Raw genomic sequence first — 27367 nt, forward strand, 5'->3', positions numbered from 1 at the left:
CATTCATTCATTCATTTAAAACTTTATTTATTTATTTAAAACTATAACATTCGATTAAAAAAAACATAACTCCACAACACTAGAAGGAGGGCATATGCCATTTTGGGGGTTATGCCAGATGAAACGAAAAGATCTTCACCTGTTGGTGAAAGACACTGATAGAAAGAGTTTTGGAGTCACAACAGAGAAGTCCCTTTTTTAAGTCACCACCTGTCAAGCCTCTGATGATATAAACAGTTTACTCAGATAGTACAACTGTGTTAGGATATAGAGAAAGTTCTAGGATTAAGGAACGGTTTCTTTTTAAAAAAAAATCAATAAAGTATTTATTTTTATGTTCACATTATTCATTTGAATGCCATGTCAGAGAAATCTTCATTCTAAAACTACTATTTTTCTCTATATTGACCATTGTGGTGGGCAAAGCCAGAGTTCCCCATAGAATATCAAACTGTGGACTGACCTTTCGCTATAACTGGAGGAAGATGGGACCCCCAGTGGACATCCAATGGCCCATAAAGGAATGCCACCAGCCCTTCCAACAGAGGCGTATCTACGGAAAATGCAGCCCAGTGCAAAATCTGAGTTTTCCCCACCACCACCATCCCCTGGTATGGGTGGCCACCCTCCCACACCACAACCAAACAACTTTTTTTGCACCAGGTCTTGAAGTCAGTGTATGGACCCAGGGGGAAGGAGGAGGAAGGCGGGGGTGAATTTCTGCCCCCACGTGACTACATGGCCGCAGCCCAGGGTCATTTGACTCCATATGTTCCCCTGGGGGGTACGCCCCTGCCTACCAAGATCCTCCAAAACTAGAAATACTGAGAATGAAACAATCATAGTCACAGAAGAGTAATTTTGGAGGGGAAAAAACCCACACTTTAACAGGACTTTTAAAACTGATCAGTTTAAATATAGCAATGATGGTGAACCTTTTTGAGACCGAGTGCCCAAATTGCAACCCAAAACCCACTTATTTATCGCAAAATGCCAACCCAGCAATTTAACCTGAATGCTGAGGTTTTTAGTTTAGAAAAAACTGGTTGGCTCCCTCTTCCTGTGCCCAACCCACTCGAGCAGGGGCCAGCCTGCTCTAGCCTCCAGCAAGTCCTGTGCGCACCGATCTGTGCCTCGCTAGCATCTCTGCCTCCTCTGCGCCCCCCCACCCCAGGCAGCAGCCACCCGAGCACAGGCACCGGGCCCGCCAGCCAAGTCCTCCCTGCTCACCGGGGTGCGCGCACATTGTGCTCAGTGGCCCAGGCCAGCCTAGATGTGTATGTGTGTGTGTGTGTGGGGGGGTGATTTTCTGCCCCCCACATGACGAACTCTGTGTGTGAGTGCCCACAGAAAGGGCTCCGAGTGCCACCTCTGGCACCCGTGCCATACGTTCGCCATCACTGAAATATAGCATTCTGGGGGTCAGAGATGAAGCATCAGACTTGCAGTCTCTTATGGAATATCGAACTGTGGGCTGACCTTCAGCTGTGACTGGAGGAAGATGGGACCCCCAGGGGACATCCTCAACCCTCAGAGGAGTATCACATCCCTCAGTGGAGTTTTCACATCTCCAGCCCTCAGTGGATTATCCTCAGTCTCTTTCTATTTCCAGTGCCTCGTTCCTGCATCCCAACCTCCAGGTACAGATGTTCATAATTCTGAGCAGTTGGACTTACCCACGCATGCATCCCTCCGCTCCTCGTAGCCAGCACTGCACACACATTTGCCAATGGGCACCAGCCATTCCCCTTCAGCGCTGCAGTACATTTTGGGGGTGTCTCTTTCCTCCGAGTGCTTGACGCACTCACCCCGCACCTCCACCAGGGATGAGGAGTCCGCGCCAGTGACCGCCTGGGAGAAGGAGGCCAAGTTCCTCACCATAGCAGGGCACTTCTTGTAGTACACCCGGACAGAGACAATGGCAATGCACGCCCCAATGTCTTGGAAGGCCAGGTAGAACCCCCGCTTGCTGAGCGGCCCCACGCCACGGACCTCCGTGTTGAGCTTCAGTCGTCGGACCCCGAGGTCCACATTGGTGAAGCTCTCATCTGCCGCGATGGTGTCAATTTTCACAAACTGGCTCTCACGGGTGGTGCTGCCCAGGTCACGGTCCGACTGGAGGTAGTAGAGGTTGAAGGTCTCTTTGCAGGTGCCCAGCACCCCGGGCATGCTGTTGCAGTCCCGCAGGGTGAACCTGATCTCAGCATATACCCGGTGGGCCCCCCGTCGCTGCACCCAGTTAGTCCTCAGCCAGTTGTTCTGGTTGGGGGACATGACGTTGCAGACCTGGTAAGTGTGGATGGGGTTGAAAAATTCATCCACTTCGTTGATGGAGTCCCACTGTGAGGCAGAGCAAGAAGAAAAGTTTGGATTTATACCCCACCTTTGTCTCCTATAAGGAGGCTGACAAGCTCCTTTCCCTTCCTCTTCCCCACAGGCATATCTAGGGAAAATGTAGCCCAGTGCAAAATCTGAGTTTTCCGCACACACACCCTTCATATGGGCGGCCGCCCTCCCCCGTCACGACCAAACAACTTTTTTTGTACCAGGTCTTGAAGTCAGTGTATGGATCCGGGGGGGAAGGAGGAGGTACGCCCCTGCTGTTCCCCACAACAGACACCTTGTGAAATAGGTGGGGCTGAGAGAGTTCTGAGTGAACTGTGACTAGCCCAAGGTCACCCAGCAGGAATGTATGAATGCAGAAACACATCTGGTTCACCAGATAAGCCTCTGCCACTCAGGTGGGGAATTAAACCCGGTTTTCCAGATTAAAATCCACCTGCTCATAACCACTACACCACGCTGGCTCTCCAATGTACAAGGAACAGTTCCTGTGGTCTGTGACCAGACCCAACCAGCTTTCTGGCTTCATTGTAGCCAATCCCCACCCTCGTTACAACCCCTTATCCCACACGGCTTTGTCCAGCATAGCCAGTTTGGTGGTCAAATCCTCCTCTACTTTTCACCTGTGGAAAACCAGTTGGAGCCAATTCACCATTCCCACTTTGTGTTTGGGAGAAAGTCTAGGCCGGGGATGCCTTTTAGCTGGCTTGCACTAAGTAGGAAAAAAAGGGTGGATATAAACATTGTAAAAACCAATCAATCAATCAATCAGCTTCTTCTCCTTGGCTTGCCTCCAGGCCCACTGGGGAGAGCATTGGCAGCTGTCCATCAAAGCCGTGGTGCAAAGTGCAGAGAGGAGAAAGCAAATCTGAGCAGATACATTTCAAGCCCATTAAGAGAAGCTCCAGCTCGGCTCCAACTTGACACGGACCTTGTTTCACATTCCAGGGACGACTCGCTTTTCATTACAGGCACGGAGTCGGCTACAGCTGCTCCGATAGTTTGGCAGGAGGAGGTATAATGCTTCCCCTCTTGCCCCCACAAGGGTATTCCTGCAGTGTGTTTTTAGGACAAGCGAGTTGAGAACCCCTCCATGGGCTGAAAGGCTACTGCCAAAGTGTCTGTGAGCTGAATTCTGTTATCCTGCAGTGGTTCCTCCTATACTGATTTTCAAGCCAGGAGGATGTATAATTGTGTTGTGTGTGATACCTCCATGTGTGTGCATGGCTTGGGTGTGAGATGCAAGCTCACCGGGACTCTGTTAAGATCGGGGATTCATAAGCTAGCTTCGCTCTGATCTACAGATGAGGATGTGGAAGCTATTTGGGGTGTGTGTGTGTGTGTGTGTGTGTAAAGAGCCAGGCTGCGCAAGCTAACTGGGGCATGCCCAAGATGAGGCTGTGTGAGCGAGATGAGATCTGTGTTAAAGAAGAGATTGCATGAGCAAGCTGGAGTCTGCGATTGGAATGAAGTGCAAGCAAGCTATAGTAGATGCTAAGGATGAGAAGAGGAAGAGTGTGGATTCACACCCCACTTTTCTCTCCTGTAAGCAGACTCAAGGTGGCCTACAAGCTCCTTTCCCTTCCTCTTCCTACAACAGACACCTTGTGAGGTAGGTGGGGCTGAGAGAGTTCTGAGAGAACTGTGACTAGCCCAAGGTCATCCAGCAGGAATGTAGCAGCACAGAAACACATCTGGTTCACCAGATAAGCCTCTGCCACTCAGGTGGAGGAGTGGGGGAATCAAACCTGGTTCTCCAGATTATAATCCACCCGCTCTTAACCACTACACCACGCTGGGTGTGTCAGCTAGCTGGGGTCATTCCAAGATGAGGATGCTCAAGCTAGATTAGATCTGTGTTAAGGAAGTGTTTGTGCAAGCTATGTGCAGTGTGTGTTAGGAATGGAGATGGACAAACTAGCTGCAGTTCATGTGAAGGATGAAGATCTGCAAGCTAGGCCCCTTCTGCACTTCCAATCCACTTTCAATGCACTTTGCAGCTGGATTTTACTGTGCAGAATAGCAAAATCCACTTGCAAACAATTGTGAAAGTGGATTGAAAGTGCATTATTCTGCATGTGCCCGGAAACAGCTACAACCCGCTGTTCCCTTTGTAGGAGTTTTAATAGCGGGACGCCATCTTTATTTTAATTGATACAGAAATTGGATGCTGCTTTTAAATTGTTTTAATATTTATTGTCTTATCACTGTTGTAAACCGCCCTGAGCCCTTCGGGGGAGGGCGGTATAAAAGTAGAATAATAAATAAATAAATAAATAAATAAATAAATAAATAAATAAATAAATAAATAAATAAATAAATAAATAAAATGTGCGGAAGGAGCCCTAGTGGTAGTAGTGTGTGTGGGGGGGGGGGTGGTTTATGTTCAAGATGGGGATGCACAAGCTACATAAGATCTTTGAGGAAGAGATTGTTCAAGCTGACCAGCATACATGTTAAGAAAGGAGGTGCACATTCAAATGGCAGCCAAAGAGCAGCTTCCGTGCTTAGGTGGACATCCCATTAAAAGTGATGGGTCATATCTTAATTTTGGATGAGATCAAAATTTCCACCCCGTTGAAAGCCAGAAATGACACATTTTTGGGGTCACGTGGTTGGATGAGGGTCCTATTTACAGCCACTGTTTTTGAACTGAGGGATATCGGAAAGAGTTCACAGATGTTTGCCAAAAGCTGAGTCCATGGGGTGAAAAACGCCAAAACCTCCGTCAAAATTAAAGGGCAGGCTTGACACATCCCCTCGCCAGCCCAGTTTGTCACCCAGTGTCCCCGCTTCTACAAAACATTATCCTCACACTCCGTGTCATTGAAATAAAGTCCTCTAGCAAGAAGAAAATGAGGGCGTCATAATTAATGTGGCAAGCAAGCAGGTTTGATTACATCTGTATTCAGCAAGTTGGCTAACAGTTTAAATTAAAGTCAACACAAGATTTCTTTTTTAAAAAAAACAGATTATAAAGGGATAAAGATGCAAATAATAGATAGGAGCGTGGCTAAGCTTGAGGAAAAGAAGAAAGGAGAGAAAATCCTGCACAGAAGACTGTAAAGAGAAACCACTCGACACACAAATAGGGTTTCACTGCCTGACTCTATTCCTTCCAATTTATTTTCCACCACAGGAAAAATATAACTGGGGCTTGTCTATTCTTGTGTAAGTTAGCTGGACTATGTATTAAGAATGAGGAAGTGCTGGCAAATGATGGAGGATATTGAGAAGGAGGTCATGTAAGCTAGCCTGGGATGCTAAGAATGAGGAGGCAGAAACTACATGGGGAATACTGAGACTGAGATACAGAAGCCAGCTGGGGGATGTCGAGGACAGGGATACAGAGGCCAGCTGGGGGATACTGATGACAGGGATAAAGAAACCAGTCAGAGGATGTTGAGGGCAGGGATAGAGAAGCCAGCCAGAGGATGTTGAGAACAGAAATAGAGAAGTCAGTGAGGGGATGTTGAGAATGCAGATGCAGAAGCTAGCTGGGGGATACTGAGGACAGGGATAGAGAAGCCAGCCAGAGGATGTTGAGGGCAGGGATAGAGAAGCCAGTCAGAAGACATTGAGGACAGAGATAAAGAAGTCATCTGGGGAATGATGAGAATGCAGATGCAGAAGCCAGCTGGGGGATACTGAGGACAGGGGTAGAGAAGCCAGCCAGAGGATGTTGAGGACAGGGATAGAGAAGCCAGCCAGAGGATGTTGAGGACAGAAATAGAGAACTCAGTGGGGGGATGTTGAGAATACAGATGCAGAAGCTAGCTGGGGGATACTGAGGGCAGGGACAGAGAAGTCAGCTGGGAAATACTGAGAGCTGGCATGGGAAAGCTAGCTGGGGGATTCTGAGGTCCTTGCCCCAGCCTGATAAAACACTGGGTCAAATGAACTCAGGGCCCTGCAGAATCTCATGTAATTGCATGGGGCTTGCAAGGCGGAGACTTCCACCAGGCGATGGTGGAGAACAACAATCGCCACCATCACTGGCCTCCCCCTCCCACCCACCCTTTTTGTCTGATCCATCACTTAGACATTACTGACAATGGACTTTTAGCTCCAGTAGGTACCTATTTTGCATGACTTTTAACTTTTAGAACTGGTAACGTGAATTGATTATATAATATAGTTTTAATTGTATGTAGTACTGTATGCTGTTTGTACGGTCTATTGGAAACCGCCCCAGGTCCAAAAGGCGAGGGGCGGTATAGAAATCGAATCGAATAATAATAACGAATAATAAAATGAAGGGACACGGCTGGGTGGCAGGTCCTACGTCAAACAGGCGGAAGGTCAGTGGCATCTGCCAGGTAGCAGATGCAGGAGGAAAAGACCGATGTTCTATCACAGTTTAAGACAGCTTCATATGTTCAGGTCATAGCTGGTTAATGCTATGAGGCTGACTGTAATTATATCTGCATAATTTGACACATAAAATTGGAACAGGATTTCTATATAAGGAAAAACACGTATCCTTCCTCGGTTTCAGATCATGGACACAATTACTGCAGCAGGCACTATTTCTGGGATCTCTTTGTGCCTCTAGAGAGAATGGGAAAGGGGGGGGGGGCTTTTTTAAAACGGCTTTTGTAAAACTTTGGCAAAACCCTTGATTCATCCCGGGCACCAGTTTTTAACTGTTGCCTGTATGACTCCTTCAAATTGATATGGTGTTTTTTTGTGGGTGGGGGTGGGGAATCAAGCTGATTAACTAAATAGTGCTGCCCTACTGGGGTTACCAACCTCCAGGCAAGATCTGGAGATCTCCTGGAATTAGATCTTAGCTCCAAACAATGTATATCAGTTCACATGGAGAATAGAGGCGGCTTTGGAGAGTAGACTCTACGGCTTTATAGCCCATTGAGGTCCTTGCCCCTCCCCACATCTGTGGCCAATGCAGAGCATCAGGAGGGGAGGATCCTCAGTGCTATTTAATTTCATAGAATTCACCTTCCCAAGGAAGCTATTTCCTCCAGGGGAACTGATCTCTGCAGTATGGAGATCACATGTAATCCTGGGAGATCTTCCAGCCCCCGCCCGGAGACTGGCAACCCTGCCAACCACAGGTGTGCAAGAACTTCTGCACTTGTTTTGTTGCTTTCACCCCCAAAATGTTTGCAGCTGAAAATAGCCTCCAGTCCCTTGGCAGGAAGGCAGCGAGTATGCAAACGACTGTCACAAGAAATGGGCGAAATGCAGACTCGCTTCCAGTTCTGCGGTCCCGCTGCCAACGGTGCCCCGGTACTTACTCCGTGCGAGGGATAGGTGAGCCAGCCCCAGTCCCCGATGATTGTGGAAGTGTCCAGCAAGTTGACTGTAAAACATAAGAAAACTTATTTTAGATGGATAAAAGAGTGTGAGGTTAGACTTCCTATGCTGCTAGGTCTTGTTCACACTGAAACATGTTAGGTAAATACAGAGGCATATCTAGAAAAAATCTAGCCCGGTGAAAAATCTCAAGTTTTCCACACACACACACCATCCCCTGTATGGGCGGCCGCCCTTCCCCAACACAACCAAACAATTTTTCTTGCAACAGGTCTTGAAGTCAGTGTATGGACCTGGGGAAAAGGAGGAGGTGTGCGGGCAGCAATTTTCCACCCCCCACGTGACTAAATGGCAGTCTAGGGACATTTGACCCCATATGTCCCCATGGTTGGTACATCCTTGGGTAAATACAGTGAGAGACAAACGCTCCCCTGCCCAAATGCTCACGGTTTTGTGTTTTTTTGTAGGCATTCTTGTTAAACACACACAAAAAGATGTTTGATGAACATCTAGAAGAGTTGGATTGGATGTCCGGCAAATACATGTGCGAATATACCATTTCAGCCTCTGGTATGGAGGTTGTGGTTGGCTCACAAGCCAGGGAGTCAGGTTGGGGTCTCCTAGGGTACTATGCAACACCAGCCCAACCCTTAGTCAACTTTTATGGCCAAGGGTGGGGGGGAGAGATAAGGCTTGTTGGCATTTTTCCAAACAGTTTTCTGGGCAGGCTCAGATAAACAAAGCAGCGGCGATACTGGCCGAGTTTGGAGCAGGGCTGTGTTGCCCAGAAATAATGGCAGTCAGCTGAGTTGCTTGTAAAGTGACCCACACTAAAAGGAAAAGTCGTATTACACATAGACCAGCTGATTCATAAACCTACTTAACTCATTTTTGGTGCCTGGGATCCAATTAGTAGAACTTCCAAACCCACCCCTGAATTCCCACTTAGAGCAGAAGTGGAGCAAAATTAAAAATTTAAATATATTTTTTAAAAAACGTTAAAACTCTCCAGAGTTGCTATTACTGAATAATGGCAATAGTAAATATTTATTAAGTGTTATAGCCACAGGCCTTGACAACATAACATTAAACCGCATCCATAAAAAAGCTAAAATAAAATAAAATATACAATAAGATAAAACACGATAATCAAGTCTATAGACAAAAACAGGTCTGTTTTAAGGGTTGGGATGCACAAACCTTTTTTTTCTTAATTTAACTAATAAACACATAAAAGAGGCAACCCTATATGTCGTTGCTGGATAAACTTAATAAATAAAAAATGGGGAAGCCAGATTTCAAACATAAGAAATAAAGGCAACTAAATCTCGAGCCCCTCTAAGAAATTAAAAGATTATATTTACTGTATATGTTTTTTAGCGGGGTGGGAGGGGTGCATTGCTTGGCTATAGGGGATGCATTGCTTGGCTATAGGGGATGAAGTGGTCAGAACTGCACATTTTCAAGAGACAGGCAGCCAATCTGTGGTTGTCTCTGCAGCTCCCCCCTCTTCCCATAAACTGGACTGGATTAAAGCAAATGTTCATAGGAGTGTTCAAAGGCATTTTGTTTCCTCAGCGTGAGTGGCTGAATTTGCCCGGACTTCCTCATTAACTTAAGCCAGACTCCCTGGAGGTGCAGGACTTTTTAGCAGGTGACTTTGATTTCCCCCCTACCCTTCCCCCCCTCCTGCTGGTTCCGTTTGGGAAGCTCTGCTTTTTTTTTTCTGTGGTGCTAGCAGAGGGCTGGGAGTGGAACTGTGCACCACGGGGCATAATTACCTTGGCTTTAAGTGTGCAGACTTCAAACTTGGATTATGTCCCGGGAGAAATGGGAAACAAATATGAAATTCTCGGCTGAGCCTCTGGAAAGTCAAGATTGGAAGGAGCAAATATGAGCCGTGTGAAATTCTCATTCAGACGGCTCCCTCGGTCCTGGAGTTCCCTTCTACCTGCTCTTGCTTCCAAAGTATAACCAGTGCATTAGCGATTCTCTGTGTTTCCATTTGGATTTCTGGCTTTTGTGCATGGCGATTTTGCGAGCAGAAGTACACCGGCAAGTTTGAGTTCATTCTGTTTATTTTGCCCCTTTCCTTCCCCTCCGCATTACTGACATATACGTGTGCGCTGATCAAACAATGGGAAAAAGCAATCTTGATGTGACTTTACATCTAGCTGTATTAAAGTTCCTTTTGTGTGGTACACACGTAAACCACACAAAATAATCTCAAATGAGTGGTGCTCAATTACCATTCCATTGAGACTGCAATTCAATCAGCATCCTTGAGCTCCTGAAATTTGTATTTTTAAAATGTTTCAAATGGAGGAGTTTGGATTGATATCCTCCCTTTCTCTCCTGTAAGGAGACTCAAAGGGGCTTACAATCTCCTTTCCCTTCCTCTCCCCACAGCAAACACCCAGTGAGGTGGGTGGGGCTGAGAGAGCTCTGAAGAACTGTGACTAGCCCAAGGTCACCCAGCTGGTGTGTGTTGGAGTGCACAGGCTAATCTAGTTCCCCAGACAAGCCTCCACAGCTCAAGTGGCAGAACGGGGAATCAAACCCAGTTCTCCAGATTAGAGTGCACCTGCTCTTAACCATTACGTCGCTGCTGCTCTCATGTACACTGTGGCTATAACCTTCAATTTTCCTCTTTGCCATGTGTATATCTGCATATGTGGTGGTAATGATTCACAAAATAGATGTCTTGGCTACGTGACTCATCTTATGTTGTTTCTTGATCCGCCGTATCACCTGGGCTTGGTGGAGGAACACAAAGTTATGGGATTTCTTTGTGGGAAGGTTGCATGGTATAACCCAATCTCATCAGATCTTGGAAGTTAAGCAGGGCTGGTGCTTGGATAGGAAACCACTGAGGAAGAATCTGCAGAGAAAGGCACTGGCAAACTACCTCTGCTTCTTACTTCCCTTGAAAGCCCCTTGCTGGGGTCACCATAAGTCAGCTGTGATTTGATGGCACTTGACACACACATCATGTTTCCCCCCCCCCCCCCCCATCTAGATTTATGCCTGGGAACCGCACCTCCCTAGATTATTTGAACAATGGTAACATTTCTTGTAAGAAGAAAATCTGCTAATATGGGCAGCGCTCTGGATGGCAGCCAACAGGTTGGAAGGGGCTATATTACTGCAGTGTTGCTCTGCTTGTAATCTAAATTTTCCACCGTGGACCTTTTCCAGTCAGTTCTCACTAATATACTGGCATCTCCTTCAGCACATTATTATTATTTGGTAAAACTGCCTTTTATTTCTGGGTCCAAGCCAACTTGGGTTCCCACAGCCAATGCAATATCACACTACTGCAAAGCTAATGAGTTCTCGCTACATGAAGACCTCGGAATGTCAGCTTGTGAAAAAGTCAACAATTCCCGTCTTCGCTCTGAAAGAATGAATGAACATGTCTGGTAACTTACACCATCTCTCCCAAAAGAACAATCAACCACAAAGTGTTGTTCACAGCTACTGAAAGTTTTGCTTGTAAGTTTTGGGTGTGTGTGTGTATATATATATATTCTTATTTTGGGTGTGTGTATATATATATGTGTGTGTGCGTGTGTGTGTGTGTGTGTGTGTGTGTGTGTGTGTGTGTGTGTGTATATATATATATATAGGGTGTGTGTGTATATATATATATATTCTTATTTTGTGTGTGTGTGTGTGTGTGTGTGTGTGTATACACACACACCCAATATATATATATATATATACCCAATACACACACACACATATATACATACATACATACATACATACATACATACATACATACATACATACATACATACATACATACACACACACATACCCAAAAGAACAAACGAATATCCAGAGAGTTAATGCAGAGTATTTGCAGAGTATATATATATATGCAGAGTAGGACAGAAGAGACTGATTCTCAATTGCTTGTTATATATGAGTTTAAAGGGAGGGTTACATGGAGATTAAAAAAATCCTTTCTTTTCTGTTACACATCTGCATTATTGTACGTTTGGTGACATCTTGGTACCTATCTGCTGTCTCGTGCTCATGGTCGTGGTGGTGCTGATACTGGCGTGCTCAAAGAAACAGAGTTAATGTTATATCTTCAGATGTACATGCTCACTAACATGTAAGCAACGGCTATCTGACTGATCAATAGCTAATCAATAGACCAGTTCATAAAACGGTGACTTCAGCAACTTGTTTACATATGAACAGTTAACCCTCTTATAACTGAGTTGTGACAGACACTTGCAAAATGTCCCAACAGTAAGTAGCTCTCCACAGTCCCAGGCAGGGATCTTTCACAGCACCTGACATGCATTCTTTTTACATCACCTGACATGCATTCTGGAGGTGCCTGGGATTGAACCTGGGACTTTCCGCCTGCCAAGCAGAGGCTCTTCAACTGAGCCACAGCCCCTCCCCAAAGTAAAGTTTCCAGAGTTGCAGGAAGGCAGCACCGTTAATGGAACACCTAAGCTTTGGTGCCCATTTGTTTGCAGTTTGTCATGAGCAATATTTAGAAGTGTCTGCATTGGCATGGTTTATAGCATGGCTCAGCACGTAGGCGGGCAGCCAGTATTCACTCTTGGCGTGTGGTCAAGACTTAACAGGACTGCTGGGAAATATAGTTTTGGCAGCCTTCTGATTCAAGTTTAGAAGGATGGAAAGACTACAGTTCCCATCAGTTCCCAGCCGCGATTTATACTGACAAAGAGACATTGATAGGAAAGATAACCTGCCGAAGAATCCACCCTCCAAAGCTCCAAAGAACTGTGACTAGCCCAAGGTCGCCCAGCTGGCATGTGATGGAGTGCACAAGCTAATCTGGTTCACCAGATAAGGCTCCACAGCTCAAGTGGCAGGGTGGGGAATCAAACCCTTTTCTCCAGATTAGAGTGCACCTGCTCTTAACCCCTACACCACGCTGGCTCTCCTAAAGATGTAGGAGGGTTTTTTTTCTTTCTCTGTCACATTGAGTGATCTTGATTAGTGCTTGTGATAGGCCAGCATGGTGTAACTTTCTCCAGATACTGCATAGCACTGTTGGTTCCACAAATGGATGAATGATACTCATTTGCGTGAAGGGGGTGTCCTTCTTTCTTAGCATTCAGACAGTAGTAGGCTTGATGTATTGTCGAAGGCTTTCATGGCCAGAATCACTGGGGTGCTGTGTGGTTTCCGGGCTGTATGGCCGTGTTCTAGCAGCATTCTCTCCTGACGTTTCGCCTGCATCTGTGGCTGGCATCTTCAGAGGATCTGATGGTAGGAATGGAAAGCAAGTGGAGTATATATACTGTGAGGTGAAAAGGTGAGGCCATCTGAATAGAGTAGCCTGGCATGTGAGTCACAGATGCAGGTGAAACGTCAGGAGAGAATGCTGCTAGAACACGGCCATACAGCCCAGAAACCACACAGCACCCCAGTAGTAGGCTTGATTCAAATCTTGTGTTTGTTTTTCCAGAAAGGAAGGGAAAGTATTCGCTTGCCTAAATAAGGTAGGTTTCATCTGTTCCACAAATGGGTGGCTGATATTCCTTTGTGCAGGGGGTCCTTTTCTCTTAGCATTCTGTTGCACGTAGATTTAGGGCAATTTGTTTCTTTGTTCATTTCCCCAGAAAGGACGATGCAATATGAGGTTGCCTTTAAAAAATGCAGGCAACATTTGCACCACAAATGGGCAGTTGATATTAATTTGTGCAAAGGGGTCCTTCTTTCTTAAGATTCAGTTGCTAGCAGGTTTGATGCAATTTGTTGTTGTGTTTTAGCAGGAAAGGAGATGCAATAGTAGGGTGTTTTTTTTAAAATGCAGGGTTTTAAAATCTGCTCACGTGACTATTTCCATGGTAAGTGCATTCGACCAGGTTTGCGTGTGTCCAGAGAACGACTGCTTATTGCTTATGACACTAATTGCGGCAACGGGCTCTGTGCCACACCATTTTGAGCATTACTCTTTCATTACTTTTTTAGGTCTTGCTGAGCGGGCGCACACCTTGCCGGGGATGTCGCTTCTAACGTGTCAGCATCACTGCCCCCTCAGGTTGGACAAAGACTGCCAGATCCATTCTGCATTTGTCCTGCAGTTTTCCTGCATCAAGCGTTGCATTCAGCATGTCTCAGATGAATCTCTGCAAGCTTTGCGTAGAGGTGCATGCCCAATGCGCAACGGGATACGTATTTAATAAATGTTCCTTCTATACACGCCATGTGCCCAAGTCCCTCCTTTCACTATATTTCCTTAACAATTATATGATTCCAAATGCATATTCAATACAAGCTCAACCCTCACTAAATCTGGGGTATATCAAAGTGAACCGGTTATTTTCTTAAACATAATATGTTTCCACATCCATATTTGATACAGGCTTCCACCAGTGGTGGGATTCAGCAGGTTCGCACCACTTCGGCAGAACCGGTTCTTAAAATGGTGCTTGTAAACAACCAGTGGTTAAATTATTTGAATCCCACCACTGGCTTCCACCCTTGCCATATCAAAGTGCAGTGGTTAAAAAAATAAATACCTGTGCATTTATTTGGCTCAACATGGACAGCTCAGTATAGCATATTCCAGGGAAAAAATTGCTAACAAAGGAAATACAAGAAACATTCGCCTTCTAGTATGATCCCATTCTCTAAACTGAATGGGTTACAAGAATAACCTGTCTATCTGCAGCTGTGCCCCAACCATTACATGGATTCTCCCATTTGCAGTAAGGCCGTTGCTTATCTTCAGATTCTCATGTTTGGTATTAATCTATTGGTGTGTGCAAACCATGGCGCTACCCCACCATCTCGGCGCCACAAACTTTGAAGATTTCTTCCAGCCCAAGGACACTTCCTCTAACTTAAAGTGGCTGTTCCTTCGATAGCAGATACAGAGTTAGACCGAGCTTAATTGCAGCCTCGAAGGGAATGAAAACTGATGTGTTCAGTCCAGCATTCATTCATTTCAAAACTGAATACCAGTTTGATTTTTTTGGTACCCATTTTCCATAAGGACAAATACAAAGAAGAAGCAGAAGCAGAAGCAGAAGCAGGAGGAGGAGGAGGAGGAGGAGGAGGACTCAAAGGGGCTTGCAAGCCCAAGGTCTGGGAGTGCACAGGCTAATCTGAATTCCCCAGATAAGCCTCCACAACTCAAGCGGCAGAGCTGGGAATCAAACCCGGTTCCTCCAGATCAGAATGCACCTGCTCTTAGCCACTGTTCTTAGCCACTACGCCACTGCTGCTCCTGGCATTGTGAAAGCATTGTGAAAGGCTTCCATGTCTGGAATCTACTGGCTGTTGTGGGTTTTCCAGGCTGGTTCTACGCTATGGCGAGAAACACATCTTACTGTGACATGCCTCTGAAGACGCCAGCCAGAGATGCAGGCAAAACATTTGGAGCAAAACCAACCAGCCCACAACCACACAGCCTGGAAAACCCACAACAGCCTGATTGCAAACTTCATCACACTATCAAATCTGCTGACTTGAACATTGCACTTTACTGATTCATTGAGAAGGGATTGCCATGTGAGCTGGAGATCTTGGTGCCTTTGACCTTCCAGACCGTGACCTGGCTTGTGCTCTTTGGATTCGCACTACTAGTTTTGACAGACTTCTGAGTACCTGTGCTTTGACCCCCAGACTGTGCTCTGACTACACTTATTGCATCTCACCTGAGTTGTCTGCATGAACCTGGACACAGGAGCTGGCATCTCTACCTGGAATGACAACTGATCTGCTCACTACAGAGATTCGTGTCCCCAGAGAAAAAGGGGCACTGTGCCCCACTGCGGTCTCTCCAAACCCAGTCCTTCTCCCAAACCTCCAGGATTTTTTCCAAACTGGAATTAGCTACCCAAGGCAGAAGGTTTTATGAGTCAAAGATACCTGCCAATGTAAGGCAAATGCTTCATGCACAGGATGAAGTCGATACTAGCTCGTGAAAGCTCACGCCACAAGAAATTGCTCAGGGATGATTCTGAGTTTCTTATTCCCCCCCTTTTTTTCTGCACGTCCCCCTAACTTTCCATTTATATCTGCTTTCTCGCTTCTGCAACTGAGCACTTGATTATTTGTCTCTAAAAATGGTTCTAGTGTGATAGCTCTGGTATTGGTGTCGTTTCTTCCTTTCCTGTGTAATTTATTCTGATCCGAGAAAGGAATGTCTGGATCCTCATCTTGATAATAAGCTTTTTTTTTTCTTTTGCTCCCCTAATTATAATTTAATGATTTTGCTAGTGGGTCTGCCTTTTAACGTAACACACGTTTGTAAATACATAACTGCTGCTATTAAACAGTGTTTGTTTTTAGTAAATACTGCTGTCTTTTTTCTGGTTAAACAGCCTATAGGCTTTAAGCCTTAGATAGGATATGATTATTTGGGGCGGGAGGCATTTTTAATTCATCATTTAAAAAAAAAATTGATAGCTGTTTGTTTGGCATACATGGAGTGCATAAATATAGTACAATTTGCTGATAAAACAAAAAGAATAATCAACACAAATCAGCACCCCACCAAAGAATCCACAAACCAACTGCAAACATAACATAGTGCAAAAACTACTGGAAAATATAAACGAATATAGAAAGGAACTATGTTAGGCTGATTCCGCACGGGCCAAAAACAGCGGTGTGAAAATGGTGTGAAAACAGTATAAACCCTTTTTACACCGTTTTAAACCCTTTTACACCATTTTCACACTGTTTTCACACTGCTGTTTTTGGCCCATGTGGAATCAGCCTTAGAGAATCATGTCACCCCTTAACCTTCTCTTCTTCAGACTAAACAAACCTTGCTCCCCGAGCTGCTTTTCATAGGGCATGGACTCCAGACCTTTGACCATTTTGGTTGCATTCCTCTGGACCTGTTTCAGCTTGTCAATATCCTTCTTGAATTGTGTTGCCCAGAACTGGACACAGTATTCCAGGTGAGGTCTGACCAATGCAGAATATTTTTGCAGAATTTTTTGCAGGGGCAAAAAATCCAAAGTTCACATACACGCTACAGGGGTCAGTGCTATCAGTCACAGACCAGGAAAGGGATTTGGGCGTCTTAGTTGATAGTTCCATGGGAATGTCAACTCAATGCATGGCAGCTGTGAAAAGGCAAAAATCTATGCTGGGGATACTTAGGTGCTAGGAGTTGGATACCAAAACTGCAAGGGGATTGTCATGCCCTTATATAAAGCAGTGTGACAATCGCCACTTGAAGTACTGTGTTCAGTTCTGGTCGCCACATCTCAAAAAGGATATCGAAGAGATAGAAAAAGTGCAGAGAAGGGCAATGAGGATGATTGAAGGATTGGAGCACCTTCCTTATGAGGAGAGGCTGCAGCCGCTTGGAGACCTCTTTAGTTTGGAGAGGAGACGTCTGAGGGGGGGGATATGATTGAAGTCTATAAAATTATGCATGGGGTAGAAAATGTTGACAGAGAGAAATTTTCTCTCTTTCTCACAATACTAGAACCAGGGGGGGCATTCATTGTTGAAAAATGCTGGGGGGGAAGAATTAGGACTAATAAAAGGGAAACGGCTTCTTGCAGAACGCGTGTGATTGGTGTTTGGAATATGCTGCCACAGGAGGTGGTGATGGCCACTAACCTGGATAGCTTTAAAAAGGGCTTGGACAGATTTATGGAGGAGTAGTCAATCTATGGCTACCAATCTTGATCCTCCTTGATCTCAGGATTGCAAATGCCTTAGCAGACCAGGTGCTCAGGAGCAGCAGCAGCAGAAAGGCCATTGCTTTCACATCCCTGCATGTGAGGCTCTCCCAAAAGGCACCTGGTGGGCCTACTGCGAGTAGTAGCAGAATGCTGGACTAAGATGGACTCTGGTCTGATCCAGCTGGCTTGTTCTTATGTTCTTATGTTCTTAATAGAGTGGTACTATTACACCCCTCGACCTCGACACTATACTCCAATTGGTGCAGCCCAGCATTGCATTGGCTTTCTTGACTGTCACAACATGTTTGCTCATCATCCTTGAAGTGTGTGGCGAGTTATTAAAAGGTACTCAAATGGGGTACCTTATTATTTATTCTCCACCCTTTACCATGGTCTCAGGGTGGGTTACAATAAAAACCATACAACAGTAAAATCACATTAAAACCCAATCCTAAAATCCCCCCCCAAACGATCTAAAATCTCCAGAAACAAAAGAGGGAGGGATGTACGAACACCTCGGGGTCCTTCTCCCAGTTAGGGGAGTCAGCAAAATGCCAGGTGAAAAGAACGGTCTTCACTAGGCACTGAAACTCCAAAAGACTAGGTGCTTGGCAAACCTCTGGCGGGAGGGCATTCCTCAGGGTAGGGGCTACTGTATAGAATGATCATACTTTAAGATATTTGATGAGGCTGGTATCATGTTGCTAGGTAAAGTAAAATGGCATGAGAAAATGTGTAGGCTAGAATCAAGAGCCTAGATTTAGGGAATGACTGTTGTACAGATTGTCTTCCCAGATGGTCTTTTATCTGGAACAAAATTTTCAAGGGCTGCGCCTCTCACCCCATGGATCCTCCCTCGTAAATATCAGGCAGATAGGGAAAAAGTTTCCCTATGAGGAAATGCACCTTTCTAGCTCTCCCTCACCCCCCCCCCCCCCTTAACTTATTGGAATGGTACTATTTGAGGGGGGGGGGTAGTTTTGGAGCTTCCTGTCTTCCCGCTAAGGATCTAAGGATGCCAAATTCCAGGTGGGAATTCCCACAATTTCAGCTCATTTCCAGACCACAAAGATCAGTTCCCCTAGAGAAAATGGATGGTTTGGGGGGTGGACTCTATGGTGGTGTTGAGGCCCAGTGTGGTGTAGTGGTTAAGAAGAGCAGGTGCACTCTAATCTGGAGAACTGGGTTTGATTCCCTGCTTTGCCACTTGAGCTGTGGAGGCTTGTCTGGTGAACCAGATTAGCTTAGGCACTTTAACGAGCGCCAACTGCGTGATCTTGGGCTTGTCCAGGGTGGGGAACCTAGGCTTTCAGAATTCAGGAATCTGAATTCTATCAGTTTCTGTCAGCACTTGTGGCCACTCACATGTAGAGGCTGATGGGAATTGTAGTTCCTGAACATCTGGAGAGCCGCAGGTTCCCTACCCCTGGGCTAGTCACAGTTCTTCAGAGCTCTGTCAGCCCCACCCACCTCACAGGGTGTTTGTTGTTGGGGGGGAGGGGAAGGCAATTGTAAGCTCCATTGAGTCTCCTTACATGACAGAAAGGGGGGATATAAACCCAAACTCTTCTTCTTCCCAGTCTTCCACAGGTTCAATACCCAAGTCTCCAGCAATTTTCCATCCTGGATCTGCCAACTCTACCCTCCTAGCAACCCCCTGCAAGTGGCCAAGGGTACCGGGCAACCCTATAGGAGCCAGAACCCCTCTGGGTGAAATTACTGACTTTTGGTTACTAGCTCCTGCCTCCCACTCAAAGCTTAGTTCCCACAAATGGCATCCTTGAAGTCAAAATACATCTTGCAGAATACGAAATTTGAAAAGTTAGTCCCTGTTAACAGATAGCTCAATTTTGAGCAAATGGCACATTTGAGCAGCTGATCTCAGCACCGGCCACATTATGCACACAGAATTATGCCCCTCCTTTTTCAACACCATCGCTTAAACGGCGCAGAAATAGGCTTGTTGTCACATTAGCTTCATCAGAACAGCAATTACACATCTCTGCGCCTGCCAATCCGTTAGCTGAGTATCAGCATGGTAGCCAAGATCTATTTTAAACACACAAATATTTTCTCAGCTTCCAGGGTGGAAGCCGTGTGAGTCGGCTGCAGCCAAAACAGCAAAAAACCCGAGTCTTCTCTCTTTAAGTGGAAAGAAATTTGCCTTGGCTGAAGCTCTTCTGGACCGGAGCTTATTCATGGGGCGCATGAAATGTCAATCCCAGAATATTAGGGTGTCCAAATCTGGGTTTGGAATTTCCTGGAGGTTTGGGGGTTGGAAGGGGAGGGACTTCAGCATAGTGTAATGGCAGAGAGTGGTATGGCATAATAGCATATCATGGCATACCTATGCAACCATTTTCTCCAGGTGAATTGATCTCTGTAGTCTGGAGACCAGGTGGAATTCTGGAAGAGTTCCAGGTGGAACCTGGAGGTTGGCAACTTTACCTCACATACACCAATACAAGTGGTGAAGTTATCACAAACTGGCCTCACTTGGTAACAACCCCCTCCCCTTCCATTTGTACCCATGGATATATATTTCTGGCCGTCTGACAGTAACACTGCATGCCCCTTTACAACCACGCTATTTGTGTCTTGTGAAAGTTTATGCTTCCTAAATATTCTAGTCTTCAGGTGTCACAAGATGATGAAGAAGAAGAGTTGGATTTATATCTCCCTTTCCCCCTGTAAGGGGACTCAAAGGGGCCTACAATCTCCTTTCCCTTCCCCCCCCCCCCCACAACAAACATCCTGTGAGGTGGGTGGGTCTGATAGAGTTCCAAAGAACTGTAACAAGCCCAAGGTCACCCAGCTGGCACGTGTTGGGGTGCACAAGCTAATCTGGTTCACCAGATAAGCCCCCCCAGCTCAAGTGGCAGAGCAGGGAATCAAAACCAGTTCCCCAGATTAGATGGCTTTATCAAACTGAGAACTGAACTGGGGCCAAGACCTGGAGAGCCACTGCTGGTTAATGAATAATAATTCAGTGCCATCAAGTTGCAACCAATTTCAGGCAACCCCTCATGGATTTTCATGGCAAGAGACAAGCAAAGGTGGTTTGCCATTCCCTTCCTCTGCATAGCAACCCTGGACCTCTTAGGTGGTCTCCCATCCAAATACTAACCAAGACCAACCACTTACCTTCCAAACTCTGAGATCATGCTAGTCTGGGTTATTCAGTCTGCTTTACTGCTATACTTCCAGCGTGGTACAGTGGTTTAATGCAGTGGACTAACCTGGAGGACCAGGTTTGATTCCCCACCTCTATATATGAACAGCGGACACTAATCTGGTGAAGTTCCTCCACATGGAACCTGTGGGATGGTCTCTTAGGGTGTTTCCCCACTCTTCACGATCCCCCCTATGCCGCGCGCTGCTCTCAGCGCACGGCATCCCTGGCGCGTGCCCGGGCATCTTTGGAAAGGGCCATCGAAGTACAGCTGCACCCAGATGCCTTATCCGAGGCCAGAGGAGGGGCTCCTCAGACACTGGGTAGGGGCACCCCGAGCGGTGCCAAAGCTCAAGGACTTGACAGTTTCATTCTTATTATGCTTTTCTGTTCCTCTAATAGGGGTGTGTTTTTGACTGAGATGCTTGAATCACAAGGTCACGGAGGTGATGGTAAGCACAGGACAATCCCTCCCCACAACTCTCCCTCCCTACAACTAGAATGAATTCCAGTAGCCCTGAAAACCGAGAAGATTTTTGGGAGTATGAGTTTTTAAGAATTAAAGTTCCCTTTGGGCAGGCACAAGTGGGAATGGAGATCCCGGCGTCCTTCTATCCTAGTTTGAAGCTGTGAGGGATGTTGCACAGAAAGTATCTTCTACATCTACTTTGTGAAGCTCCCTCCAATATTTACTGAGTCTGCCCGACCTAGGTGGAAACGGGGGAGGGAGGCTACCCAAAAGTGCAAACCCTTCTCAGATTACTAGCTGGATCTCCTAATGAGATTTTCAGTTCAATCCGAAGGGTTGCGTGTGTGTGATCAACTCTAAAATCCACCCTAATAGGATTTTGAAAACATCTCTAATTCCTTCACTGACAGACTCCCTGAAAATAGAAAATCAGCACAATGGGGCAAAAAAGTCTCTCCCTTCTCTTTGCTTGCTGAGTTGGTTTTCAATTAGCCAGGATATAAACGCAAGAACAACAAAACAAAACAAAAAACCCATTTTCTGAGTTTGCGCCTTCCATCTTGAGCTGTATTTACATCAGGGTTTATGTTGTTGCTGATGTTTCAGGGGGTCATTGCGGCCCTCCAGATGTTATGGACTACAGTTCCCATCATACCCTGCCAGCATGATGTTAAAAAAATAGGTAAAAAAGATAAAAAGATGAGGTAAAAAAAATAGAATGCCACAAAATGGCAGCCAGGAAGCATTTTCGAGGAGGTGAGTGCAGACAAACAGAAAGTTTTGAAAACGTCTTCAGAACGTTTTCGGGGGGTTATGCGGAAGGGGCCCCAGAGCTGGCAACTCTGTCAGGATATTTGTAAACACTGTACTGTTTAACTGCTTTGAATTTCAAATAGGCATGGCTGCACTTAGCGTGCGACTAGTTTGCTCCAACCCAGCCCTCAAAACTGTAAAGCTAAGCAATCCAATATCTCCGTCTCAAAGCTATAAGGCAGTACTTGCCACAAATCATCGTCCTCCTCGATAGCATTCGCAATCTGGAACGCCATTTGCCAAAAACCAGATCGCAAACACACCGTGCCAAGGCGCTTGCAGAGAAAATAGTTGTGAAATAGTTCCCGAAATTGCTGCGTAATTTTGAAGGCTTACTTCTGATGACGAGGCTGGAGGGAAAGTTTGCTCTCACCCCATGCTGGTGCTTTGCTGAATCCAGCAATTTCCTGCTGCCCAAGGCTTGGGCCAATTAGAAGTGAGAATTGTTGCTTTTTCTTCATTGGTCAGGCACATTTCCATCATAACCGGGGCTGCTAAAGGACTCGGAGGTGGGAAGAAACATGCACATTACTAAACAATTAGAGAAGAGGCAGCTGTCGCATTTGCCCAGATAACTCTTGAGAGACAGCATGGTGTAGTGGTTAAGGTAGAGTCTTATCTGGTGAGCCAGATTTGTTTCCCCATTCCTACATTCCTGCTGGGTGACCTTGGGCTAGTCACAGTTCTCTCAAACACTCTCAGCCCCCACCTACCTCACAAAGGGTCGGTTGTGGAGAGAGGGAAGGAGTTTGTAACCCCTTTCGAGTCTTCTTACAGAAGAGAAAGTGGGGTATAAATCCAAACTCCTCCTCTTCTTCTTGGCCAGCCACACTTTCTCAGCCCAACCTATCTCACCGAGCTGATGCGAGGGAAAAACGGGGAGGGGGGAATCTAGAACCTGCCCTAAGCTCATTTGGGGAAGGTCTAACCTACCTTGCAGTGCTGTTGTGGAGATAAAAGAGGGCAGGGAAGAATGGTGCTGTAAGCCACTGGGTCTGGTATACACAGTGATATGTCCAGTGTTAATTTACTGATGTGCCCTTAATGTCATCAGACTGACAATGCCCATTTTAAGGAGAGTTACTCCATTATTTTAATGGCTAAGGGATGCCAGGTGGGACCTGGGGAATCCCTGGAATTACAGGTCTTTTCTAGACTGCAGAGATCAGCTCCCCTAGAGAAAATGGATGCTTTGGAGGGTGGACTCTGTGGCCTTGTACCCCACTGAGGTCCCCATCCTCCTCAGGCTCCATCCCAAAAGCTCCAGGAGTTTCCCAGCCTGCATCTGGCAGCCCTGATCCCCATCCCAATGAGTCTGGAGGAACTCTGCATAGGATTGCAATGTCAATCAAAGAAGCCATGGGCCTCTTGATTGCAATGTCAATCAAAGAAGCCTCGGGCCGCAACCCAAGCACGGCTGCTAACAATAGGACATTTTTAAGTCATTAGTTCATAGTGTCGCTGTAAATCCTCATGCTCTGGGGGAGGGGTTGGCAGTAGGAAACAGACTGTTTCTCCAAAATCAGAATCACCATTTCAGTTTGTGCAGATAAGAAGCCAAATCAAATTGCACATTTTGGGGGGAGCCGGATCAATAGGGACAAGGGACTTGGAACCGATGCCCATTTGGAGTAAAAAAATTTTTGGGGGGAAATCCTTGCTAAAGGCCAGAGGCGTCAAGGGACGGCACTGTGTTCAGCACCAGATCGGTGGCTTTGAGATCCTCTCGGATTTCCCCCTGCCAAAAGACTCCCGGCTTGTTCCAAAACAAAGGTTGAATCAAGTGCGTGCTTTGTGGAAAACACTTCACAGCTTCCGAAGGACCCTCGAAAAAAATTGTCAGCGTTGATTGGCAAAACGATCCCGTGTCTCTCGCTGCTTGCTCACCGGGGCTCTTAAGGAGCTTGTACGAAGAGGCAGAAATGAAGATTATTTTCCACGCTGTCGAAGCGAGGCTCAGAAAAGCCGCCCAAATGCCGATATATATATATATTTGCTGAAGCACAGACTTCCCCCTGGCTTCAGAACTACTCCGACTAAGCCTTGCAATCGATTCGCACTTGGTTTCCAGGTCTGGTGGACCAGGAAAGCTTCCATTAGAAATATCTGCCGTGCCCTTGAATCTTCTGCATCGATTGGTTTCCATGCTGTTTCAAGGTAGGACGCCATCAGGAGACGGCTTTGTAAATATTGGAAAAAACCTGTGTTTTCCTTAGACTCCAGATGAGCAAAAGAAGAGCCATCTAGGAGCATTCTGCGGATCTTTAGGGATCGTTCCTGTGGAGGCTAAAATACATAAAGCAGCTGAGATGAACACATAATGTTGTCTTACTCTGTGGGATTATGAAGGTCCATAATCATAGGTGTCAAACTCGCAGCCCTCCAGATGTTATGGACTACAGTTCCCACCATCCCCTGCCAGCATCATGCTTGGCAGGGGATGATGGGAACTGTAGTCCATAACATCTGGAGGGCCCGCGAGTTTGACACCTGTGGTCCATATTGTCTGTTCTGATAGGCCACAGCTCTCCAGCGTCTCAGGTGAAGGTCTTCCCTACCTGGTCCTTTTAACTGGAGATGCTGGGGATTGAAACCAGGATCTTTTGCTTGCACAGGGGATGCTCTGCCACTGAACCACAGCTCTTCTGCCCCTTCCAAATGGTCCATGCTCACAGGAAGCAGTTTTATAGTGAGCCAAACACCCACTAGAAGAATAATAATTTGGATTTATACTCTGCTTTTTTCAACCTTCAAGGAGTCTTAAAGTGGCTTGCAATTGCCTTCCCTTCCTCTCCCCACAACAGACACCTTGTGGGGCTGAGAGAGATCTAAGGGCCTTTCCCCACTTACCTTAAGCCCCACGCTACTCTCCTCAAGTAGCACAAGGTCCCCCGGCACTCCCCACGACAGGGGCTGCGACAGCGCAGCCGCCCCGATGCTGCCGCTGTCGTGCCCCCTCAGCGCGCGACATACCTGGCGCTCTTGTAAACAGTGCCTTTAGATGACCCCACGCTCTGCGAAGGTCCGAAGTCAAGCCATAGCTGTACCCTTTTCAACAAAAAGATCAGAGGAGGAGGAGGAGGAGTTTGGATTATACCCCCCTTTCTCTCCTCTAAGGTGGCTGACAAGCTCCTTTCCCTTCCTCTCCCCACAACAGACACCTGGGGTTGAGAGAGCTCTGAAGAACTGTGACTAGCCCAAGGTCACCCAGCAGAAACACATCTGGTTCACCAGATATGCCTCTGCCACTCAGGTGGAGAAGTGGGGAATCCAACCCAGTTCTCCAGATTAGAACCCTCCTGCTCTTAACCACTACACCATGCTGGTTCTCAAGTAGAATTGTAACTTCATCCATGGAGCGTTCTAAAACAAAGATGGTCCAGCACATGGCAGATGAAGTTACAATTCTACTTAGATCTTTTTGTTGAAAAGGGCATACATCCTCTCCTGCCATCTGGATCCTCCCCCTTTTTATTCCCACTCTCCAATTTTATTCTCACCCCCTGCTCTTCCCTCAGGGGTTTTAAGGGCCCTCCTCGAACCTGCTTGCTCCTCCCCTTCCTTCTTAGCCAGGCTGGGCCCCGCCTCTTCCTTGTTATTAGTCCAAGATGATCTCTTTGTGTGCTGAAAAGCAACTAGTCAAATCTTTTGTTTAATATCATTCCAAGGGCTAATTTTGAGGGAATTTTTCCCCCTTCAGCACAGAAACACACAAGCAGAAAGCTTGTGCGCAATTAGTCCTTGGTGTGCTGAAAAACACATATTGTTAATTTTTTAGATTTTTGCTAAACAAAGAACCAGTTCTGAAGGGGACTGTGTATTGGCTTTGTTTCTATGTTTCATAAGAGCACAATTGCTCTCTTCGGAAGCACAGAAAACAAACAAAAACAGTCTTAATGAAAACCCTTTCAAAATTAGCTTGCCAGGTGCCAAAAAGCATGCTTTTTAGCTTGGTTTATTATTTTTTTTATAAAAGCAGGACAAACAAAATGCTATTTCTGAAGGAAGTTCTCATACTGTATTGTTATAACCCATGGGTGCACTTTTCCCAACACGGCTCATCTTTCAAATTTGCAAAAGTGTGAATGAATGGGACTTGAACACAGTTCCTTCTTTCTCAATTGCTGGAAGATTCCATTTTTAATCCTTGGTCTCTGCTTCTCAAAATTTTGCAAAATTTGCAGAAGAAGCGAAAGGTAGGATGAACGCTAACTGAGATAACTGAGTCCTATTCACAAGTGGCAGTGAACATACATACTTCTTGCAAGTACAGGCATAAGAAAAAGCTAATACTGGTTTACTTTGCAAATGAAACCAGGATAAATGTGGCTGGGACCAGGACAGGGGCATACTGCCCAGGGGAACATATGAGGTCAAATGTCCCTGGCCTGCAGCCATTTAGTCACATGGGGGGGGGTAGAAAATCACCCCCACGCCCCCTCCTCCTTCCTCCCAGGTCCATACACTGACTTCAAGTCCTGGTGCAAAAACAATTGCTTGGTCGTGGTGGGAGAGGGTGACCGCCCATACAGGGGGTGGGGGTGGAAAACCTGGGAGGTACGCCCTGGTGAAATGGCCTCTGCTAGACAGGGATAACAATCAACACCACTTTTTGTGCCATTGAACTATCTGGGCATATATCATAGGGCAAATATCACAATTTGTTGAAAGGTAGAGTCATTGAGATGAGAGAAAAGGCAGAAAGATTAATCCCCTCCCCCCCACCTTCTTGGATCACCTCCCACCTCTGGCTATAAAAAACCGGTGAGACCTGCCGAGAGATCCTGTCTAGTTTGACCCTGAGATAGGGATCAGGAAATCTCACCTGGGCCACCCAGTCTGTACTTCCCCAAGTCACCATCTATCAGCCTCAGTCCTTCCATCTACAAAATGGGAGGAACGTTGGTCTGCCTTACAGAGTTATTATAAGAACGATGATGGTGGTGTATCAAACACCATTCAGGAAACATGCAAAATTATATTCTGTAGACATGCAAAAATGGGCCGTGTAAAATCTTATTCTGATTATTGTGTAAGATAAAATGCAAGCATGTGTAACCCCTGTGTCAGAATGGGATGACCCAGAAAGGGGTGGAGTCTGAAATGAAGTAGAATGCTGCAGAACTCATGAGGTTGGAGGAAGCGAGACTACCAGGCTGGGACCTTGATTGATTTTATTAAGCCCTTAACACCTTGTTTAAGGTAACTGCAATGTTGTGGGGAACTAGTGGGAAGGGAGTTTATTTTGCCATATTGCTAAATGTTAGCCATCCCAATTTCTATTGCTTCTGTGGTTTTGTGTATGTAAATGGTGAGAGTTTTCTGGGAACCTTCATCATCTTGAAGCCCATTCACCAAGCCTCAGAAGTCTTCAAAACCAACCACCAGCAAAGAAGAATTGGACTTGGCAATATCAGTAGACTGTAAATAAGGACTTGAAAATGCAAACTTAACAGGACTGCAAAGTGTAAATGTTAAATGTTTTAAAAGTGTTATTTGTTAAGTAAAGTAAACTGTTTTGTTTAAATTTGGTTCTTTGCAACTCCTTCCAAGTACTGCCCCACAGAACCCACAAGCTGAGGTTACACATGCATGCTCAAAGAGTAGCTAGTGCCATTTGCCTTGGCTGCACGTGCCTTT

At 46.0% G+C, this 27367-nt stretch overlaps 1 protein-coding gene across 1 annotated transcript in view; it reads right to left on the reverse strand.

Moving 5' to 3' along the window:
• EPHA8 (EPH receptor A8) overlaps positions 1-27367 on the reverse strand; it is a 64016-nt gene that overhangs the window by 30747 nt on the left and 5902 nt on the right. The window contains exons 2-3 of the mRNA XM_048519180.1: positions 7602-7666; positions 1677-2340 (exon numbers count right to left, since the gene is read on the reverse strand). Coding sequence (XP_048375137.1) covers positions 1677-2274 — 598 coding nt within the window. The 5' untranslated portion in view covers positions 2275-2340; positions 7602-7666. The remainder of the gene's footprint in view (positions 1-1676; positions 2341-7601; positions 7667-27367) is intronic.

The sequence above is a fragment of the Sphaerodactylus townsendi genome, linkage group LG16, assembly GCF_021028975.2.
Source record: "Sphaerodactylus townsendi isolate TG3544 linkage group LG16, MPM_Stown_v2.3, whole genome shotgun sequence".
In the NCBI taxonomy this organism is placed as follows: Eukaryota; Metazoa; Chordata; class Lepidosauria; order Squamata; family Sphaerodactylidae; genus Sphaerodactylus; species Sphaerodactylus townsendi.